Source organism: Hippichthys cyanospilos, chromosome 5, assembly GCF_059441005.1.
Source record: "Hippichthys cyanospilos isolate Australia breed blue-spotted pipefish chromosome 5, RoL_Hcya_1.0, whole genome shotgun sequence".
Taxonomy (NCBI): domain Eukaryota; kingdom Metazoa; phylum Chordata; class Actinopteri; order Syngnathiformes; family Syngnathidae; genus Hippichthys; species Hippichthys cyanospilos.
Window position 1 is genome coordinate 16,640,832 of NC_142373.1, and position 22,871 is coordinate 16,663,702.

Here is a 22,871-nt window from a genome sequence, read left to right on the forward strand (position 1 = left end):
GCCTACTTACAGTCACTTTAGAGCGTTTTCTCGCTACTCAAGCTAAGTTGAAGGGTAACAAGTTGTTGCTAGCTTTGCATTTGATTCTAAAACATTTTATCATCAATTTGCATCGCATTTACAACCCAGATGACGTATTACAAAACAAATTCTAGAATGCTGCAACCTTCTGAAAGTTACATTTCATTTGACAATTTTCACCAACTTTACCAAATGAAAAGAAGCTGAATCATTATGTATATTGGGTTGACAATAAGTTAGGGATATTGTTGCATTGTATTGTGCAGGCACACAATACGGTGAGACCATTTCTTGGAAAACAGTAACTGAGGTGTGTCTATCACCCCAATACAATTGCCTCCTCCTCCCAAATATCTCTGAAGTATGCTTGACTGTGCGCGTGTTTTCACATACACAAACACACATAAACGTACTGTTTGTTCTCATTAGGATTATCAGTTCATTTTTGGAGTGGGCCACAATACACACATAGATTTCCCAGATGCTTTATTTGTTGGTTGGAAAATGAACAAATTGCTCATTTGCATTCGTTCAGTTTTGGGAAAAAATGTTTAACTGCAAAGTCCAAACTTAATAGGCTTGATGTCTAGGACAACCCCAAAGCAAAGCAAAGCAATTCCCACAAGTATTGTCCATTCATTGCTAGAATTGCATCACGTTCTCTTAATTTTTAATTCAAGTGATTAAATAAATTAAACAGGTTTTCAGGTTTAATATTTATCTCAATTAGGGAGCATCTGTGCTTTGAGAACTTAGTAATAATCAATTCGCAAGGCAAAAACATGTGCAAAGGGTGTCAGACAAATTCAATGGATTTGGTTAGTATCATATACCTAGGCAATAAGAAATAATACAAATCTAAATATTAACAGGATCATCATCACATAATTGCACTCATCTACAGATAGGCATGTTTCCAGATACCCACACAAAACTAATATGAAATGCGGTTAATCCATTCTTAAAACCTGACCTTTGAACTGAGTGAAGGGTTCAGTACTTTTGTGTTTATTTGTAAAAACACACACCCTTGATAAACTGACCCCGCCTGTAAGCAAAACCTGATGGAACAAATCATAAGTTACAAGTTCCATTACGGTGTTAATGCAGCCTTGTCACCGAACAGCATTATTTACTCATTAACGTTGCGGATAGCCACTTAGATGTTACGAGCAGCAGGTGGCAGCGGAGCGAGGCTTTCTGTGCAGCTTGACCGTGTCCGTGGGGATGAGGTGGTCGGCCCGCTCGTCCATGGCCAATACCCTGCGCACCGCCTCCTCGAAGGCCACCGCTACGTTGGTGGCGTCCTTGGCGCTGGTCTCGTAATACGGATGGTCGCCGTTCTCTTGGCACCATCGGCGAGCCTCCTCGCTGGACACCTGTCTCTCGCTCACGTCCAGTTTGTTGCCCAGCACCACAAAAGGGAACTTCTCCGGCTCCTTGACGTCGGCGTAGTAGATGAACTCCTTCTTCCAGTTGCCCAGGTTGAGGAAGCTCTGGTTGTCGTCCACGCTGAAGGTGAGCAGGCAGCAGTCGGAGCCTCGGTAGAAAGGAGTCCTCAGGCTGCGAAAGCGCTCCTGGCCGGCGGTGTCCCAGATCTGCAGGGTCACCTGGTGGCCATCCACCTCCAGGTCTTTGTTGAGGAACTCCACGCCGATGGTGTGGAAGAGGTGCGCATCGAACTTGTTGGTGACGTAGCGGTTCATGATGGAGCTCTTTCCCACGCCGCCGTCGCCCAGAAGGATCACTTTCAGCAGGGACGTTTTGGTCGACATGGCTGCGACTGGCAAATCACGGCGAGGAAAGGATGACCTGTCTAAAAGATGCAACGTGTCACTGCTTTGGGGCTGCAACTTATTGCAAAAAATGTTAATCATTGTTTTCCAGAGTAAACTCAAAACAGTTGCAAATTTCTTATTGTGTTTCAGTACAATGATGATCAGTCCGCTTTCATACCAGACTGAAGTAATCCAGGAATATTTCCAGTAGACTTTACACCATCAGGATTTTTGGGGCCAATCACCATCAGTGAGTTTAAAATTACAGATCATTAATCTGTTCACAAGTTTTCTACTTAAATCACTTGCTCATACATATATATAAAAGCAAGCACAAGTATGTGTATGTATATACTTGTACACTTTATTTTTGAGTAACAACAAAAATGTATAACATTTATAAAACAAAACTAGAAGACATTCAAGAACTAACCTGAAATAAAGAGAATTTACTCCAGTACAACAAAAACAACTTAAGCAAGAAATACTGGATGCAGCCAGTTACTGTAATTAATATATTGTAATTCAATTACTTTACAGAACCAAGGAAATACTGCAAACTGATGCTAGAGTTAAGGTTCCGATAACACTAAATGATAGTTCTAGAACCGATCAATGGCATCACTGATCGCTTGTCAAATTATGATATTAGACTCAATTTTGCATGGAATGGCAAACATCGTGATGAAGTCAATCAGATCGGCGTAAAGCCTAATTTCAAGTCAAGAGGCTGCAATTTTTTAAACTTTTAAGTCTTTAAATGATTGATCAAGTATCAGATTTATAAGCGATTCTATTTTCTATATTGCTCATCCTTGCTCAATCCATCACGTTGCAGAGACAGGGACAGAAAACTTCTGCCAGCCCCAGACAAGTGAGTAACACAATCAGTGACTCACATTCAGTACATAATAAAGCATTAAACTCCCCACAGGCACCAAGTGTTTATTTATAGCGCTAAATCTCCCACTTGTGGTGCAGTATTGTACAAAATGCGTTTCTGTAAAACTGGTTTTTATTTGCATACATGGAGAGTTACCTGGTTCCCTCTGTGGCTGAGTAAATACATGCTCATCAAGCAGTTTTGATACAAGCGAATGAATTTCCTTGTAAAACACGATCACGAGATGTGATGGTTGGTTGGAGACTCACCACTGATTGATTTAGGCTTCCTCCGCTGGTCCAGATCATGTGGTGCAGACCCTGCTAGTCAAGTCACATGCTCGTTTGTTCACTGTTAGTGTGGACGGCCATGTAAGCTCCGCTTGCACTGCCTACAACATAGCGGTTTGATTGAGAATGCTCAGTAGGAGAATGGACAACAAACGCAAGAAAAAGTTATTTACAAAAATGCACAAAACGCTTCGGATGTGTAGTAAAAAAAAAAAAAAAGCTTCGGATGTGTAGTAGCATCATACAATGACATGGCAATGACGTGTAACGTACATGAAGTGTGTTTACGTCTTATGTCGATGACATATTATGCCAGACAATATTACAAGCGCCTGTTTGTGAAATAATTAAAATTAAAAAGGCATCGCCGAGCTGAAAGAAAACAAGGCTGTTGTGTGACGTTAGCTAAGTTTACTTCGGTGCAAAAACGCTACATTACAGTTCGGTCTATGTAGCAACCGCGTCCACGCCGGTTCAAACGCAAAAAGAAAGATAAATTAGTGTATATGTGTGTGCCACCTTCTTGCCTGTTGTTCGTAGCTAGAGATCAAAAATATCTTCTCGTTTCCTGGACAACCCGAAGATTCGATGCTAACGCCGCTAGCCTTCTCGGATGCTAACGATAGCGAGCTTGCGAGCATTAGACAGCCCTTGTCACGTGATTGATACAGACCAATCATTGTTTCGGTTTGGTTCAGCAAACGTAGCGACATTTTAGCGACTACCTGCATCAGATGCAGCTCTTTGGCATCTGATACACACGTTAATATATCATTTATATGATACGAAAACAAGAAAGAAAACCTTATTTGAATTTAAAAAGTTCTCAAAAAACCTCAGCGGGTATGGTTCAAAACAGTTTTTCTTAGTTTTATTGAACCAAGTCACTTATCTCAGTTCACACCGCCTAACAAAAATACAGGAAAATTATGCTTACCGAAACTACGACGTTTATTTTTATCTTATCAATGAGCTTACTCAGTTTAGGTGTAAGCTTGCACCTGCTTTGCTAAAGTTATTATATTGTTGCCTAAATTGCAAACGGTACAGTGAACTTAGTGCCATCTAGTTGAAGATAATTGAATTGTCTGTTTCGAGAATGCCAATGTAAATGAATGCCTTTGGTCAAAATGTGTTAAAAAGCTTTTAAAAAGTCATTTTTTTCTTCTTCTAATTACAGAAGCATGCTGAAAATTGTGGAACTTGTTCACCAGGTCCCCATGTGCCCAGATCTCAACCCCACTGAAAATCTGGCGTGAGCTGAAGAAGAAGCCCTAGGTAGCTGGATGATTTACATATTATTAATTGCTCAAAATTAAGTATATCAGAAATATTTGGTATCGGCGACCACCAACGAGTTGAGTACTCATTTTGGCATCGATTTGAAATTAAAATGTAGTGTTAAACGTCCCTAAAATTACGGCTTACAATATTTTGCAAAGGAGTCACTACTTCATTAAAGGGACACTGTAAGAGTTCGACCGTTTTTCATTGAAAGGGAATATATTAAATGATTATAAATTTGAAAAACTTGCAAATAAATGTGTTCTCAACAAACAACAGTATATTTTAAATATAACTGTAGGTCAATTTATCATTAAATGATATTACACGGGGCGTGGCACTTCTCCGGAGGCTGCCATGTTTGTTAAAGCTAAGGACAATGGCCAATGCAGTTCCTCCTGCTGTACGTACTGAAAAACGGTCCTGATCTTCCTCTAAATTAGATTTGCTGATACCTGCATAAACCTTGTGAAAATCTCACATAGCCCCTAAAGTACCATCAAGTATTGCTCGGGGGTACTCCCATTTGAGAACCACCGCTATAAAATATGAATGCATAAATATGCTAAAATATAATCGATAGCAGACTGTTTACAATTCATTCACAGTATGAAACTGTAACATATCGTATTCAACATACAGCCACAATAAGATAGAAAACAAGAATTTATTGTAAAACTACAGAATAATGTGAAAGCAGAATTTACAGCAGTAAATGCACACATAATTTTCTTATAATTCGTTTAGCTAGCCTGTCTTCAAAAAACTTTTGATATCACATTAGCTTTCAAATTACACAAAAATTTTCATTTAACGCAATCTATAATACACGATGACTGAAAAGGACCAATAAATGTTGGTCTTTTAATATTAATAATACCAATGCGAGACATTTAAGCTAATATGCAACAACTGTTAGAATGCGTTAACTTTTTGAAACGCTGATATGACTTCAGTGCAGGTGATCCTCAAAAAATTGGAGAATGGTCTTCTTGACACGGCCCCGAGGTCAACACGACATTGTCCAGCCCGATCTCCCCACCGACGCCTCTCCCGCGTTGAGCCTCGAAGATAATCTGTAAGACATTCACTGGCATCACCCGCTGTGTTCCTTACTTTTGGAATATTAATCAGCAAAGGACTGACCGATTGTGGCGCTTCCTCTTTCCAGGCCACCGTGAGGAGCTCCGTCTGCCATTCTTGATTCCTGCTGTGGCTTTGCTCCCAAACCGGGTAAGCGTTGTTATCCAGCAGCACCCTGAGCGTGCCCACGTCATGACCCGCCACGCGGTAGTTGAAGGTCAGGCAGAAGCTGCCTTGCGTGGTTCGATCGCTGAGCAGAAGTTTGAGCTTGGCCACGTCCTCCTGCTCCCCCAGCAAACCGCTCATCGCCATGTAATAATCAGAACCTAAAAAAATGTTATTTTAAACTCCAGATTTGCTCCACATATATACAGAAAATATTGTTTCTTGGAGGAAAACTACCTCCTGTTTTCAAGTAACTAGTAATGTTCTTTCCCACCATTATTTGCAAAAGTGCAACATTTGTCATTTTGTTACCTCGGCTGTGGTAAGCGACGCTCCAGTCCATGTCGTCGTCAGTCTTGTCTTGGACCCACTCACATGCTCCTTTATCAAAGTTGCAGTCCATGATAAACTCTGGCGTAGAAAGAAATTATTATTTATTATCAAACTGATAAAGAGTCATGATACAATGATATCATTCAGTGGAACCTCTATGGTGGGCTGGCCACAGATAACACGTGAACCTCGATTTTCAAGAGGAATCTCACAAAATATGTTTTTGTTTCTATGTATATTTTAAAATGGATTATTCTGTTGATTATTTAATCGATTAATCGAAAATTCCCTCCAAAATTCCCCAAGTTTGTTTACCGAGTTCTGCAAATGTCTTAAATGATTAAATTCAAAAGATAATCAGTCCACGTAAGAACACATAAATCAGAGAATAATGACTGTTATGAGGCTGAAATCACGAGATGGACAATTTGAAGTTAATAGCTCTAAACCAGGGAAGTTCAGCGGTCTCGCCAGTGGTCTACGGTCACAAGCATGACATTGCACAAAAAAAAAAAAAAAAAATGGGAAGTAGATCTCGGGGCAAAAAAAATTGGGCATCTCTATAATTTTGTTTTATTATTAACAGTAGTTGTTTCTATTGCTGTACAACTATTTGTATAAACACTTCATATAAATCAAATGTTCACCAAAGTTCCAAGATCGTCTTTTTTACCTTCCTGAGGTGGCGCTGTTTCAAATGGTTTGACCTCCCTGGCTGGACCAAAAACTGATTCAAAGTCCTCTGGTGCTACATTGAGAAATGAATTACATGTATTAATGACCATGTATTGTGGTGGACGAAGCATTAACATGATACAGTATCAGTCAAAAGTTTGAAAACACCCTCAAACAGTTTTTTTTTTAAATTTCACTATTTAAAATAGATCCTGAAATGCAAATAAATAACTTAAACCATCGGGATTATTTAGAAATATTGATGCAATTATTTGGTTAAAAAAGTAACATCAAGACACATATCTTTTATAATTTAGATTCTTCAGCTTTGCACTTTTCTCAGTCATCTTCACAATGTTGATAATGCTTTATAACCTGGTAGGACTTTCCGTTTACAGGTCCTAATGTCTTTGAGAGCAATTCTATTTGAAGGTGTTTCCAAAACAGTCATACAAAATTGGTCAATTGTTTTATCACGTTTGTGACTTGAACACATGATGCAAAAGCCATCCACTGTTTTTCAACCGGCAGGTTTAGACCTGCCCTATTGTCACTCATGTCTTAAGTGGGTAGGATAGCCCCCCACCCCCCGCCAATCACCCCCAAGGCAGGCGGCTTTTAGACATCCAGACAAGTGACAGCTGGGCTTATTGAACCTGAACGCCCTTAAGTGGTCTAGTGCAGTGAAAGATCTCCAGTGCTGCTGACAGACCTTCCGACTAGGACTCGGCCTGTTTGCACAACAGCTGTTTTGGGGAAAGCGTAATAAAAGGCTTCTTAACCTTCTCCCAGGGGATGAGAAGTTGATCCGGGATGAGTTTTATCCCTCAGCTCTCACTTGCCAAGAGTAAAAAAAAAAAAAAAAAAAATCCTCCCTGGTAGGTGATGGATGCCTTGAGGCCTGTCTCTTGCTATGTAACATATTTCACAGACTGATGTTTCCCTAAAGATTACGGGTGAAATGCAACATAAAGTAAGATGCATACCACTCGTGGACCACACTGTCCATCATAACATAAACCTTATGAAGAAGAATGAAGGCGCTTTATAAAGAACATGGCTGTCTCCTTTTGTCAAAGTATGGCTTGTTTATGTGTGGGAATACCCTTGTGCAGTATTTTGTCCAAATTTTGACCTTTACATGAAAGGCGTTTCACATCAAATGGAATGCATTGAAAGGAGACTCCAGGGAGCTGAAATTTCACCCAGATGGCGACAACATGTCAACATGGCCCGGCCACTTAGTTATCACGCTACTAGGAGTGTGCCATCATTTAGCTAAAATACTGCGACAGTGATGTGGAAGAAAATAAGCCCAAAATAGAGTTTGGCATATTCCGATTATTTTGGTTTATCAATTTTTCACTTGGGGTCTTTTTCAATTTGCGACTAATTCCAGACCTCTCAGAAGCTTGCATTCTCAGGGTTTGAAATTCCAAACGCACCTTTTAGATCAACCTTTAGCTTGTTAGATGTGAGATTCTGAACATAGTTTTTCCCGATCTCCCCTAAGTGTGACCTTGAAGGGAGCACTATAGTACTGTACAAATGGACATCCGGTTACCATTTCCACAAAACAGAAACCACTCACTGAACACATCTCCTCTCGGATTGAGCTGATTGTCTTCCTCGTCTTCATCTTCCCCCTCCGCCGGCGTCCCCACACTTGGTTTTCCATCATAGTCGAAAGGCTGCTGGCGGATTCTCGGAGGCGGGGTCACAACCGGTTCAGGGATAATGTTTTTGATGTCCTCGTTTTCAAGTTTACCTCTTCCGGGCCTGTCTTCCGAGTCTGGTATGGCTATAGGCAAGAAGAGGAACTAAATTTGACTTTTGGGACTTGAAACATGTGAGGGAATGACATGATTTCACCAGGTGTTATGCATCGTTTGAGTAACTTGCCATGCCACTATTAACAGCAAAAAGGCAAGGCTGCATTCAACAAATATTAACATGCAGTTGAAACATTATAATAATATAATTCAAATTTGTTACCTTGTTAACAAAACGTAATCACGCAAATATTTGTGCAATGCTGTACAAATGTCATGCAGTTTTTTCTGATAAGAACGTTATGCGCTGTGAGACAACTTGACCAGCCATGAGCAAAGTCAAGAAGACGACTTCTTGAAAGGAGTTCAGAAAGCGGGTGATGAATAGTTGTCGGACAGGGAGGTAGCAATCAGAGCTCGGATTCCGCAAGGTCTCACCATTGAGGGCATGATCTGTGCTGCCTTTGTTTCCATTCCATGACCTCTGATAAAACGGCTTGACTACAAGAAATAAAGGCATTTTCACACCAACATCCTGTATATTTACAGGGAATGTTTGCTGAAAGGGACGGGGGATTTAAATTAAAGGGAGACCTTTAAGAACTTTTAAAAACAACAAAGGTCCGAACAAATTGAAAAACCATGTGCATGTTAAGCTGTGGGGTGACTTTGTGGACTAGTCTGGATACTGAAGTAAAACAAAGTACACATATAAATCTGTTTAAAATAAGGTATAAAAAAAATAATTCTAAATAAGTACATGGAAGAGGGAGTACATTAACACAGGATGATGAGGGATAAATCTATAAATAGAGTAGTTTGATTGTTACATAAACATTTAGTTTTCGTAATATATATGGGTATAATAGGTTCTTATATAGTATGTATGTGTATATACAATTTTATGTGCCTTTATTAATAGCACTCTAGTACATGCATTCACAGGATACTATATTATCTTATTTGCATTGTGTCACATTTGTGGGAATATGAATGTAACTAGTATTTGTTTATGATTTTAAGTATATTTTTATATTGATATTTATGAAGCGTATATACGCTATGCTATGTGTATATCTATATTGGTATATTCATTTAGAGTATTCATAGACAATTATATGTTATGTTTATACATATATCTTTGTAGCAAAATAATATAATATAATATAATATAATATAATATAATATAATATAATATAATATAATATAATATAATATAATATAATATAATATAATATAATACAATACATGAACACTTGAAAGGGCTATTCCTTTACGAACAGAGTACAGTTTTTGTTATGTTTGCCTTTAGTTTCAATTTGATCTCTTTGGTATGTACAAACTATATATATATTTAAAAAATATATATACAGTATATGTGTATATTTAACATTCATTCATCCAAAAATCACTCACAATCATACATCAAGTGTCACACATTAAGTCTTCCCATTTCTCCTCAATTGTCAAACAGTAACTTATTTACTCAAGTTTGCTGACAATCTCTGGCTCTCACCTTCTAACATCTGCAAAACTTTTACTGGCGCTGAAAGCAGGAAATCAGTCACGGACGAACTGGTGATGTATTAATAGTCAAACCAAAAATATGTAGCCGTAAAATGTCTGTCAGTCCGATAGAATGTCAAGGAAAGAAAAGGCATCTGTTGTTGAAAATTTAGGACATATCAGATGTCATCCCTGAGACTAGTTGGTTTGTAATCCTGTAGAAGTATATCGTATGTGGGATCTCACCGGAGCATTGGAAGCCGTTGCCTCGGTAGCCCGACTTGCACCTGCACTTGTACGACCCTTGAGTGTTCAAACAGACGGCTTGATGGCTGCACTTGTTGGCGCCGGACGTACACTCATCAAGGTCTGGAAATCGGGAGAGGGCTTTTTGTACCTTCAGGACCATAAACGACCACAGGAGTCAATCCCGAATGATCTCGGGCATACCTTACCTACACAGTCGTATTTGCCATCGACGTATTTCAGATCGAATCCGTCCTGGCATTTGCAGAAGTAGCTGCCGAATGTGTTCACGCATTGCCTATTATATGGACAAAGGTTGCTTCCGCTTATGCATTCATCAATATCTGCAGGGAAATCAAAATGCCATGTCATCGGATCAATCGTAACATTCATATCCCCAGAGTAGCAGCTGGTTAAAAGTTATTTCCTCCTCTTGATGTTAATATAGACGCGCTGTAACCTATAAATAGTGTCAGCTGAATCACCTACACAATAATATAATAATGCTATGGAAGTCATATTTCACATAAATGTGCATAGGTTTACCCGTGCAAACAAGTTTTGGATGAAAAAAAACATTCATACATACATATATACATATTAATAAACAAATTAAGTGCATAGACATGTTGAAAAGGAGTCACTATAACAACATTTAGAGAAGTTGCTTCATGTTCCAAATAATTTGCTCTTAATTTGAAAATGATTCTATTAGAGATGCCGATACCTGCAGACATTCTGTTAAGTTTGCCATTTGAGAATGGCTTTAGGTATTTTTTTGGGAGGAAAGGCTATAAGTTGTATAAGGTTTTCCTATAAGGTGCCCTAAAGTGTATGTCTGGCAACTAGTGGTGAATAGTGACGTATATACAGCTGTGCTCTTAAGTTTACATTCAAGCATGATAATATTTGATTTGTATTTTATCGTATTAGTATTTGTCAGAAAATTGGCAAAAATGTTGATCATTGTTTTCCAAAATAAAAGCAGATGTTTGTAAATGTTTCATTTGAAATCAACGCAATGCCAATCGGTCTGTTTCATTAAGGACCAAAGTAAATGTAAATATTGTTGAATACTACTACTACTATGACGAATAATGATGATGATAATAATAATAATACTAATAATAATAACTTTTGAGAGACTGAAGGAGGATTTCGACAATTTTCTATTAATCATCAAACATATTTATTGATTACTATGGTGGATTAGCTGTTGATTAATTGATTAATTGTTGCACCACTTTTTTTCAGTGGTATGTATTACAAATACTATTGTGATACTACTGCTTTTAAAGTTACACCTGATTGGTCAAAGATGAAAGTGTAAAATTCTGTATGAAACTACTCATACATCTTGTATTAGCGTGCACATTTTTGCATAAATAATGCCAGTGACTGTTGGTTTACTAACGCGAGTGAGACTATTATGCCTTCAGGCAAGACTCCATTTGTCCAGATGTGTACCATCATCATGAGTACATCTGTCTTTGTGCCTTGTAAATACCTGCAATGGTAACAAATAGGCTGATCATGATGATCATGTACAACATTTTTGCTCATGTTTGTGTGTCCCCTTGTTTTAGTTGTATCCATGCCAAATTGGCTCTGTTTAAGCCCAGGAAGTGTTATGGAACTCCAAACCTAATTACCTCCCTCTGATTTACCAGCCAAGCATGCATAGCTGCATAATAGAAACTTTATGTAGTTGTTCACTTTGCATAAAGCCGCATTTCCCAATGCATTGGCATCAAGCCAAAGTCAATTCCTTCCCGTCTTTGTATCCTGAGCTTCCTCTTTATTTCTTACATCCTTCTTTGATCTGTCTTTGATTGCGCCATATGTGAAACAAATGTTTTTTGTTGTTGTTTTTTTGGCGCAAAACAAGAGTTTCTTTGAAAATGCCTTTTTGTCCTCACCTACGCAAGTCCTCTCATCTGGTGCCAGTTGCAACCCCGCCGAGGGGCAGAGGCAGCGAATTTCGCCTTGAACTTCCTCACAGCCGTACTGACAATGAGCCAGCGAGCAGGTCCTGGAATCTAACGTGCATGTTCAGCAATAACAACAAAAACAAACAAACCTTTACAAAAATCTTACACACGATGACGTGCAAAGACTGTAGCTGGACAAGACTCACTGCCGCAGGATCCATCACGCATCAAAGTGAATCCGTTGAGGCAGTAACATTTGTAACTGCCATGGGTGTTCATGCAGCGATGTTCACACGGACGAGGAGTCAAGCCACATTCGTTCAAATCTTCAAAAGCGTGAAAAAAGTGTGTTTTTTAAACCAGGAACAGCACCGTTTGATCCAAAACTAAGACCGAGCTGTTCACCTTGATTGCATGTTTTTCCCGTGTATCCCAGGAAGCACTTGCATTTGTTGGGTCCAACACATTCGCCGTGCTTGCAGCCTGGCTCGCACTGAGCTGAAAAAAAAAAAAAACATTCCGCATGAAGAAGCGCACACATGTTTATATTCTTAGAATGAGGAGTGGATGGATTATAGTAAAACCACATAGAATATTTTCATGGGTTCAGGCAAGGTTTAAGAAACTAGAACTCTCATTTTGTGTAGGTGGACAATGGAATATGAGTATGACTATTTTAGTAAGACTTTAGAGTGTGTCTATAGATTTTTATTGGACTTTAGGGATGGCTTGGCGTCACCCAAGACTTAAAGGGGAAGTCAAGTCTATACTTTTCTTTACGATAGCTATTTCAGGAAGCCGTTTTTGTTCATCCTTTTGACTGAAAATGACATCACAGCTGTTTTCTGAGTTAGGTCATGTGATGTTAGCGTGCTGAGCCATGATTGGTTGTTATCAAACGTGACATCATCATCACATTTGTGTGGGTTAACCTGGCATTTGTAAGGAATGATTTTTTTGTGTGCAATGTCACCTTTGGATCTAATCATAATCTAGTCAAAACTCACCTTCAGACTACAGCAAATGAAATTTTTTGACTGGACTTCCCTTTTAACCATTTTAACGCTAAGCTTGTGCAGCTTTAAATATGTAACAGCGATAGGGAATATTGCAGCAGTTGTGTTTCTACTCAATAACAAGGCTGGTTGGATAATTAGCTGTTTGACAATGTCAGTGGCAGCATCTGGTGTGCGTATAAAATACTTGAAAACAGATGGGTCGACTTTGTTCCCCCAATCCTGTGTCGGTGCCGTTTTGACAGAACGGTGACTCAGAAAAAGGGGAGAAAATGGAAATTAATGGCTTTTACAGGTTGTCCAAAAGGAGCCTTTGTGGTTTGATGTGGTTGAGGTGAAGTTATTCCACACCAAATTCCAAAGCCATATCCTTGATGGACTTTGCTTCTCCATGCAGACTGTGCATGGAGAATGGCCTTTACCAAGACGCTCACACGCAGTCGAAACAAAATATCTTGATAAAATGTATGCATCTCTTTGACTTGTATTGGGATGTATCGTGAAGAGAGAACATAACAAAGACCATTACCAATTATGATTACAAGATAAGTGCTCATAAAGTTACGCTAAAATGACTTTGGTCAAAAAGGGAACAACCAAATATGTTTAGTTGTTAAGGTGTCAGTTAAGAACCCACAACTTCAGTTCGCTAATAATTACCTTTTCACAAAATTGGGTTGTTTTGTTTGTTTGACCCAAGCTCCATTTGACCCAACTTTTTGGGTTGGAGATGATAGTTTAACAGATTCTGCGTACATCAGTAAATCTGACTAAGGCTTTTGCCTTGACAGAAACAGCATTTTTCTTTTTCTAAATAAAAACAAATTAATTGTAACATGAAGAAACTGATTGCTAAACTGTATTATATGGTGATTCTCAAAAGGGGGTACGAGTATACATGCAGTTACATGAATGCTCTTCAGGGCATATGTGACATTTTAAAAAAGCTTCTGTTGGTGTCAGCAAATCTAATTAGTGCTTTTAGTACCCTGACAGAAACGTTGCATTTTTCAATTCAAATTAAGAGCACATTAAGAGGAACATGAAGTCCCCTTTTGCTTATGTAGTGACTCTAGTGCTATGTGAAGGGGGTACTTGTTATTTTAAGAAAGCGGCTGCAGGTATCAGCAAATATAATTCAATGCTTTTTAATGCCCTGCCCGCAACTGTGCGTTTTTCTTTTCAAATTGGGAGCAAATGAAGTGGAACATGTCGCAAGTTATTGCTAAATTGTGTTAGTAACTCCTTTCATTTTTTTTTGACTAAATTTTATGTTGGTTTGGCTTACTTGGTTGAAAAAAAAACTATTTCAGCCATTGAAAACAGGCTGGGTATCTTAGAGTGTTTATCATATATTTGATATTTGGAACCAAGGTAATTAACCCCCTTGTTTTATTTCTCTAAAATTCATATATGGATGATTCAATCTTTTCCTACCTTCACACTGGCCTCTGTGATTTTTCTTCCAGCCATAGCAACAGTCCAGCCTCCTTCCATAGCGACACACACCTGGTTGGTTTCCCGTAGAAACTTGTCTGAGCTGCCTTTGTAGAGGAGCAGAGAGGTTCAAGGTAAGACGTGTAATCTTAATGTCGGGCCAATATTTATAGCCGACATGAAGAATTTTGCATTTGGTGCTTCGAGCAAAATGTCCTCTTGACATTGAAACACATGTAGCTCAATGGAAGCTAAGGAGTGGGGGAAGGGGTGATAGCGACACATTCACAGGATAAGTTGCAGGGTTTTTTTAGACTCATTACAGAAATAGTGTGGAAAAAAACAGTCAAAGCGAGGCATCTCCTTACATGCTCCCTCTGGTGATAAAAGTAGGATTCCCCATGGAGTAACAATCAGTTGACAGGATGTTGCTTATAGAGGGTGAAAATCACCCTAATCAGACTCCTTCCTGCTTCCTGCACCTTGACACCTTCCACACCATCTTATTACCACTGCTAAGCACTAAGTGCACGCTTGTTTCTTTGTTTGGTCATCATGAACAAAAGTAGATTATGGTGATTCGTCAGGGTTTTCTTAAATGAAAATTGATTGGTAGATGAATCTCGAGTGCCATTCTAGTACTGATGGTTTTGCAGTTGTTAATTTCTTTTTTTTCCCTTTTATTTTAGTGTCTTGTATTTGCTGCAGGATTACACATAAAGTAAACAATCGAATCCCGTGAGTTTATTTTCACTTTTGCCATTTAGAACAGAGGTGTCCAAACTATGGCCCGGGGGCCATTTGCAGCCGTGAACTCGTGCAACTCGTGATTGGGGCACAATAGAAATTTTTGTGTTGACACCCCAAAACCCCTGCTAGCGACCAACTTATGACATTTATAAGCCTTTAAATGACTTTGATGATTAGCTTAGCCTGGATGCCCATAATGTAAAAGTCTTCAAAAGTCATAATTATGACATGATAAATATTCCTATTTCAATTTCATAAACATACAAATTTACAGCATAGTTACTTTTGCTATTATCACATTTCTACAATTTTTGTACATAAAGGGGGTGTAGCCCCCCCCCCAAAAAAAAAAAAAAAAAAAAGTATATATGTGTGGATAGGGCCGTATGGATAGGATATTTTGAGGAATTGAAAGTAAATATATATTTATATTTGACGATGTTATGACCCTTTCAAACCCAGCCCAAGTTGGGTGATAACAAGGCTTGGGTGGTAAAAAAAAAAAATCCCTGGACACCAAGGGGATAAAATTCCACAAATGTAATATAAATCAGAATATATTTGTACTAGTGACACTGCATAAAACATTGTAAAAAAAAAAAAAATTGGGTTGACTTCCCCTTTAAAGTCAAACAATTTCACAGTTGCCCTTCCCGCATTTGTCTTTCTGTAAGTAGCCCTCACATTAAAAATATTGGACATTCCATTTATTGGTCCTCTAAGTTCATTCACATTTTCCTTTTTTGCAATAGTGGAACACCGGCCCTGTGTTTTTTTCAAAACTTCATGTGAGGCCAACGCAAACCATCAATGGGACCGTCCTTGGCATCTCGGGTAAAAAAATGTCCCTTCCATCCATTCGTATGATCTCAGACGTTGGCTCTCAACAGATGGACAAACAAACCCGAGTAATGCGCGCCACGACTTTATAGCCTTGGCGGAGGTCTGCGTTCCTCCGAGTGATATTCTAGCGTACTCTGTTTTTGTCAGCCGGCATCTCCCTCCACTTCCGTGCTGGCATCAGCGCATCAGGCATCGCATTTAGAATAATGTACAGCGCAAAGAGATAACGTTACAGGTGTATATTTAGAACTTGTAGTAAACGAAGTCTTGGCCCCCCAGAGATTGAAATTCATTTCAGGAATGCATAATAGGATGTGTCGCCGTGAAATTTCGACATCCATCCGGCTCGGTTTTGTGGTGTCGGGAAGCAACCCCCCTAACAACAGTCTCGGCTCCGGCGGGACTTGAGGAATCTGAGACAGGAGTTAAATCAACCAAAATAGACCATGGGAGAGTGACAGGTGCATTTTAGGTATTAGCCTCCCGCGCCCCATTTAACTCACACTTGGAACCGTATCATTGTAATGATTAAAGAACTAAAAAGTTGCTGTAAAGATTTAAAACATGGGTTAGGAACCTACAGTCCAAGGGCCGAGTTCCGCTTCTGGGTATTCTTCAAGCAAATGTAGAATCGAACATAAATGCTCTCAAGGCTTCAAAAACTCACCTTTGTGCTTCTGCACCTTGAGATGAGACGCGGAGCAAGAGCAAAAGAGCACTGATGACAATGATTGGATTCATCGCTCCTTCACCCGACTGGCTTTTGTGCTGCTTGTTAAGAGGTCCTTTCAATTGCTCCCGTGCAAGCGTGGCTCTCACGCTTTTCTATTTGCACGGTCTACACTGCCTTGCATTTACACCCACGACAAAGGCTGCTCCAGGGAAGAAGAAAAAAAAAGTTTCTCCCTTCAAAGCTGCGGCACTATTCAGTGTTCCATTATTTGCTCTTTCCTCACTGGAAATATAGAAGTGAGAAGGACTAGGTTGGTTGTGAAGTAGGGGTGGGTTTGTAAGCGGGGTGGGGATTAAGTCTCCTCGCTGAAACCCAATACACATACCGCATGGAATTCCTACCTCAGGTCTGCAAGAGGTTGAAAATTGGATTCAGGTTTACCTTTTCTGGGAGAAGGTTGCATGCATTCGCTTGATGTGTGCTTTTGCTTGATCATGGGATGAGCTGTAACTGATAATTGTCCAAGGCCTCTCACAAGTTCAGTCCGAAACATGTTTAATGAGATAGAGAATTCCCTTTAATAATTGAATACCGTAAATTTGAGAGAAAACACAACATATATTGAGTTAATTAGATTTTATACCGTAATTTTCGGGTAATATAAGGTGCTACTACTTTCCCACGTTATCAAAAGTTGTTTTTCTAGCCACCAGGGGGCAATCTCCAAATAAACAAAGGGAGACAGAAGAAGACGCAATCAAAGTATTGATTTGGAGTTTGAACATATTTTACTCGCCACTAGGGGGCACTCCACTAGTAAACGCAATCAGGCGTGTGACTATAAAAACAGGCACATTTTCTTGTATTCTAACTCACAAATGAAATTTTAACCAGAATGCCTTGTTTAAATTAGTGGGGCCACTTATAAGAATGAAGAGAACATTTGGGGGTTGACAAACAACAAACAATTAATACAACATGTTAATCAATTTCACCAAATATCGACATTTCAAATCAAGTAATTCATACATTGATGACAAAATGGGTCTAATCAATCTCATCTAATTACAGTAACTTTGAGATACAAAAATCCCCACTGTATACTGTAAAATGTATTTTCTTGATTTAAGCTTGATCACACTTTTAATCATCATTTATTCTCACCCAATATGAATTTGAACATCTTTAAATGGAAAATGTCTCAAACCAGTGATTTTTTTTTAGCTAATCAAATGATTACGAGTGTTTTTAAACATGGATGTAAATATATATGTTTATAAAGGGATGATGTTTGGTATAAATCAAGTCAGGGTCATGTAAAAAAAAAAAAATCTCCTGAGTTGCTTAAGTGCCCATGTGAGTTTTGTAGCTTTTATGTGGCTCCCGTGTAATTTAAAGCTGCTAAAAGACATCTGGACACCTAATTCCATGTTGCCGAAGTTCACCTTTAGGGTCGCTCGGTGTAGTAAAGCTGTCAAAACCATCAAAAGCTTAACATTAGCGACTGACTGCTGATCGTTCACTTAGTTTTAATGGGAACCAATAAAATGAGTCTTGATTGTTTGACAATGTGTAGCTTAAAACGTATTTTAATATACTTGAGACTCTTTTGTTAGTATGAGTAGAACCATTTGAAAACTCTTCGGATGAATCAAAAATGGTTTTGAGCGTAGCCTGTTTGCTTATTTTATTCAATGTTATTTTGGGCAATTTTACTGCACAGTGATCGGTTAACCACCAGGGGGCAACCTGTGCCAACATGCAAGAAAGAAACCAAATCAGCCGTTAACTTGTAGAAGTGTTTAGTCGGCTGGGTGGCAAACGCAGTCATGAAATTAAACGATTTGACTGCGGCTTAATTGATTTGTTTCATCTTTTGTATGATTTTTGCTGTAAAGAAAAAATATTTATATGGCTGTGATCATGTAATATAGTGTGATCATCATTTTGGGGCGTTCTTTTGGTCCGGGCAATTGATTGTTTGATTTTCCGTTGGTAAGCTGTTTTAAAAGTGTTGGGTTACAAAAACATCTCACGCATGCCTCAAATAACTGTAGGCCTCGTTCACCTAAGCATTGCATAGGCGACACCCCTTCCCTTCCACAAGAACTCATTCAGACAAGCGTTCAAACAATACGTTCTAATTTGATAAGACTGAATGGCATTATTGGTTTCCCCGCCCCCACCTGTCAACATTGAGACACGCTCTCATCCACTCAGAGTGATCAAGAGCAAGGCTTTTACTATAAAAGGAGACACATGACAGTTGATGGGTGACTTTGCAATGCGCGTACGCAACCACATCCTGTCTTCAGCAGGGATGTGACACGCACAGTCTGCAAGACAGACTGAAATAAGAGTGCGCTAATAAAATATGCTACGAGGTTATGTATTTTTAGATAGCTTAATGGAGGCCGAAGGTATATAATTAGTTATTTTTTTTTCAGATTTTTACTCCCGTGTGAAAAGTTAAAATGTGCTTAGTTTTTGTTGTTGTTCATTTGGATGGATGGTTTGGTGGATATTTAAAAAAAAACTGTGCAAAAAGTACAAAATTGAATCAAAAATGGCACTTTTGCAATTTTTGCAGTTATAGTGCACTTGTATAGGGGCCCAGTGGGGCATTGATCAAACATATCCAGTAGAAGAATAACAAAAGAATGATTTACATGAATCGAAATTCTCATTAACTATGATTCATAATTGATGTAAAATGTCCCAAATTCGATTTTATCAAATAAAACAAATGCACTCCCTTCTGTGTAACTAAGATGGACAACTGGACAACTTACTTTTATAAATCATAGACATCATTGCAATTAATGCTTTTATTTTGAAATTAGCCTTCAAAGCTGTGGTGGTGGCGGATTGGCTAGCTTGAATCCTGCAAAGTAATTTTTATTGCCTTCACATCACTACCAACATCAACAGACTGGCTTTTAAAAATCATATTCAATTTTATTTAATTCATTTAAATACATTTGATTTGATGTTCGATTGCTAGTCAATTAGTCTCCAGTATTAGCACTAGCTGCTAACGATGTGGCACATTCAAATATCTCTTACTTGTCCATCGTGTTTTATGCTTTAAATGTTAATAAGTGCAAAAATCTCAACAGTAACGTGGGATTTCTATCAATTAATAAAAGCTAACATATGTAAAGAAGAACGATGGAGGTCAAATTGTTTTGATATTTCACTTAATAACAATAAATGGCCTATCAAGTCACTTATGTTTACAATACCTAATCAAATAAAAGGCTTCTGTCTTCCATTCTCGTGGCTGCTATGCCAATGAATCAAAAATAAATAAAAGAGTAGCACATGAGGTTTTTCTCAGATCCCTTGATACCCGCCAGTTATTTATATCCACTCCATAATTTCAATTTACAATCATATATCCATCCAAGGCTTTCAAACATTTTGAGCCCTGAGACCCCAGCCCACTTGGACTATAAGGTCACACCCTGCGTTAGTATGACTCCTGTGACAAATAAGTGCACTTTGCAACTCGTCCTCAGCTGGACATCTTCCGCCTGTCCTCCTCGCATTACAAATACAGCATCAAGTGCAACACAGTGGGGATGAAGGCTCGATGAGGAAGTCCTGCACTCCTCCTGGGGCTTGATAAGTGACTCATTGTTTTTTTGTTTTTTTTTTCCATGGGATTTCCGAAACTTGATAGAGTATCGTTAATTCTGTAAGAAATAATGCCACGTGTTTAACGTGGCTTCACTTTTGTTTTCACCCTCCTTTAGGAATATTAGGCAAGTGTGATGCGGACGTTTATCGTCACACTACAATACAACCGTAAAAGTATTTTGGTGAATTGACTTTCACTTCCCTTCCCTCTTTGCGCTTCCTGCCACTTCATGACACAGTGGGACTTCAAAATCAGACTCTCCTATTTGTAATATAATATAGAGCAATAGTTTTCACCTTTTCATTCAGCTAAGTATCCCCTAACCAGCACAAAACATTTTGGGATGAAATTACAGATGCCGGGTCATCTGTGTCTTATTTGGATTATAAACTTCGGAACTACATTTGTTGTGGTATCTCAATGCATTGGTACAAAACTTCACAAACTGAAGACATTAAAATTTTGCCAAAGAGTCATTATAAGACTATGGGAATTACTTGCTTCATGTTCCTATTCATTTGCTCTCAATTTGAAAAGCAAACATGCTGTAGCGTGACAGAATGGAAGAAAAAAAACACAACAAAATAGATTCACTGATACCGTAACTGCTAAAATCTCACGTACCCCCTGAGATGCCTTCACGTACCCCAGAATATATCCCCAAGACCTCACTCGAGCTCAGTTCAGCAATTGCTGCATCTATATGTGCATTTTTCATTGGGCAGCACTTTTTTCAGGCTATTAATCATTATTTGAATTTGCTTTCATTAGCATCATTTACCCATTTAAAAATGTGCAGACTGTGTTCCCTGTTCTGACCCCCTTTCATCTCAGTGCTCAAAGAACATGCATGACCCCAACATAATAAATCATGGTCCAACATCAGCTTAACTTAATTCCTCCATTATTGTTGCAATCATCAGCTCCTCAGTATGGCGACATTGTTTGGTCTTAAGTATGCGTCCGTCAACCAAGCCTTATGAAAAAGAAAAGAAAAATTTCATTTCCGGTTTCTAGCTGCAGCTAAGATTGTTGTTATTGCTAAACTGAGCGGTATTATCTTTATAAAGTCCAAAATTTGATAAAACTCTGGCACTAAATCTCAATTAAAATCCAGTGTTCTTTTTAATTGTGTGGCTGCTTAAAGCATTATTGTAACTCTGATTATAGTTAAAATAAAAACAATTAGAATAGTAATTTTTATTATTATCATACTCATTGTCATCTACATTGTTAATAATAATAATAATAATGTTATTCTTCCCATTCATTTCCAATGGAAAAAAAAAAATCTCATTCAAAATTGTAAATATTCCGCTCATTCAATTCATCTTGGCAACGATCTCACAAAAATACCAAATATTCTACGTTTTCATCAACATTTTGCAGAGTTTTCCCCCATATCATTCTTCGTCAAAAAGCGTGATTGCCATGAAACGGCTGTCACAGTTGGTTTGAACCCAACTACATCTTGATGTCTTACACCACCTCCTCTTGAAAAAAAGGAAACATTTCTTCAAGTATTTGCAAAGCATCGTAAGACGCTGTCAACACATGCCTGTGCTCATCGTGCATGCTTCTAGTTTTGGCATGTTAAATACAGATAAGCGCATTCCTCAGACGAGCTGCTTGCTGACAGAAAAATGTCGCTGCCTCAACACATTATGAAATACAGTAATTAGCAAAATAGCCTTCATTATGAATAAAAATCAAACATTCACGACAATGTCAGGTGGAAATTCACATCAATCTAATATTCGTGCATTCACCACTACCTTGAAGTCACCAGCTGTGCTTGACACACAAAAAAAAGACTTTAAAACCCACTTCCTGTTACGCAACATGGCTGTGTGCAACAGGCGAATGACTGAATCTTTCTTTTTTTCAAGCTTGCACAATCACAGGGTCGCACCTATAAAACAGGGAAAGACAGAAGCTAAACTTGACTTGCAAAGATGGAAACATGATGGCAAATAGGATTTTGTGGATTCAACTTCAGTAATAACATTTTGGTATATATATATATATATATATATATCAGCTTTTTTGAGTTGAAGGTTTTTTTTTATTTATTTTTTTATTCAATCCAAGTCTGAATTAGGCAGATGTGTGCCGGCGGCAACGCGGTGTTATGTGATTGAAAGTGACATGTGCATGCAACCTCTAAGCAGAGGAGGAGGAGAAAGGCACCGGCTCGGTGTGCACAGTAGCTCTCCAGCTGTGAACAGCGCAAACAAAGCCACCCCTCGATGTCTCGGTACATACAGTACAGTATGCGCGGTGCATGTTAAGACGAGAGCAAGTTTCAAGAATGAGCTTGAGTAAGAAACTATGGTGCAGAACAAGCCTGACAGAAAGACAAGAGGAAGTGAGCTGACTTTCACGTCCCTGCATGTGCAAAAGAGGGAAGACAGAGGTTGCAAGACAGTTTGAATCATGTGAATCCTCCTAAGGGAAGAAAGGCTTTGTAAAAAAAAAAAAATAAATGGTGTCTTTGATTGGCTGCCTGGTGTAAATGTGTGACCTCTGCAGCCAGACTGAT

At 38.7% G+C, this 22,871-nt stretch overlaps 2 protein-coding genes across 5 annotated transcripts; both read right to left on the reverse strand.

Moving 5' to 3' along the window:
- Positions 1 to 490: 490 nt before the first annotated feature.
- On the reverse strand, positions 491 to 3,623 carry rab9a (RAB9A, member RAS oncogene family). Of its 3 annotated transcripts, none has more exons than XM_088415153.1 (3): positions 3,500 to 3,623; positions 2,952 to 3,073; positions 491 to 1,833 (listed from the first exon to the last, which is right to left on the reverse strand). In XM_088415153.1, the coding sequence occupies exon 3, from the start codon at positions 1,794 to 1,796 to the stop codon at positions 1,188 to 1,190; it is 609 nt and encodes a 202-aa protein (XP_088271279.1). In that variant the 5' UTR covers positions 1,797 to 1,833; positions 2,952 to 3,073; positions 3,500 to 3,623; the 3' UTR covers positions 491 to 1,187. The 3 variants fall into 3 exon arrangements, with proteins under 3 accessions (XP_088271279.1, XP_088271277.1, XP_088271278.1); XM_088415151.1 differs by having other exon boundaries at positions 491 to 1,837; XM_088415152.1 differs by having other exon boundaries at positions 491 to 1,837; positions 3,492 to 3,623.
- A 1,334-nt stretch (positions 3,624 to 4,957) lies between these two features.
- Positions 4,958 to 16,959, reverse strand: egfl6 (EGF-like-domain, multiple 6). 2 transcript variants are annotated; one of them, XM_088415147.1, is made up of 13 exons: positions 16,681 to 16,959; positions 14,421 to 14,527; positions 12,373 to 12,465; positions 12,174 to 12,293; positions 11,956 to 12,075; positions 10,246 to 10,380; positions 10,037 to 10,159; positions 8,723 to 8,785; positions 8,104 to 8,313; positions 6,511 to 6,585; positions 5,817 to 5,915; positions 5,403 to 5,665; positions 4,958 to 5,332 (listed from the first exon to the last, which is right to left on the reverse strand). In XM_088415147.1, the coding sequence occupies exons 1-13, from the start codon at positions 16,752 to 16,754 to the stop codon at positions 5,225 to 5,227; spliced, it is 1,590 nt and encodes a 529-aa protein (XP_088271273.1). In that variant the 5' UTR covers positions 16,755 to 16,959; the 3' UTR covers positions 4,958 to 5,224. The 2 variants fall into 2 exon arrangements, with proteins under 2 accessions (XP_088271273.1, XP_088271274.1); XM_088415148.1 differs by lacking the exon at positions 8,723 to 8,785.
- Positions 16,960 to 22,871: the final 5,912 nt, after the last annotated feature.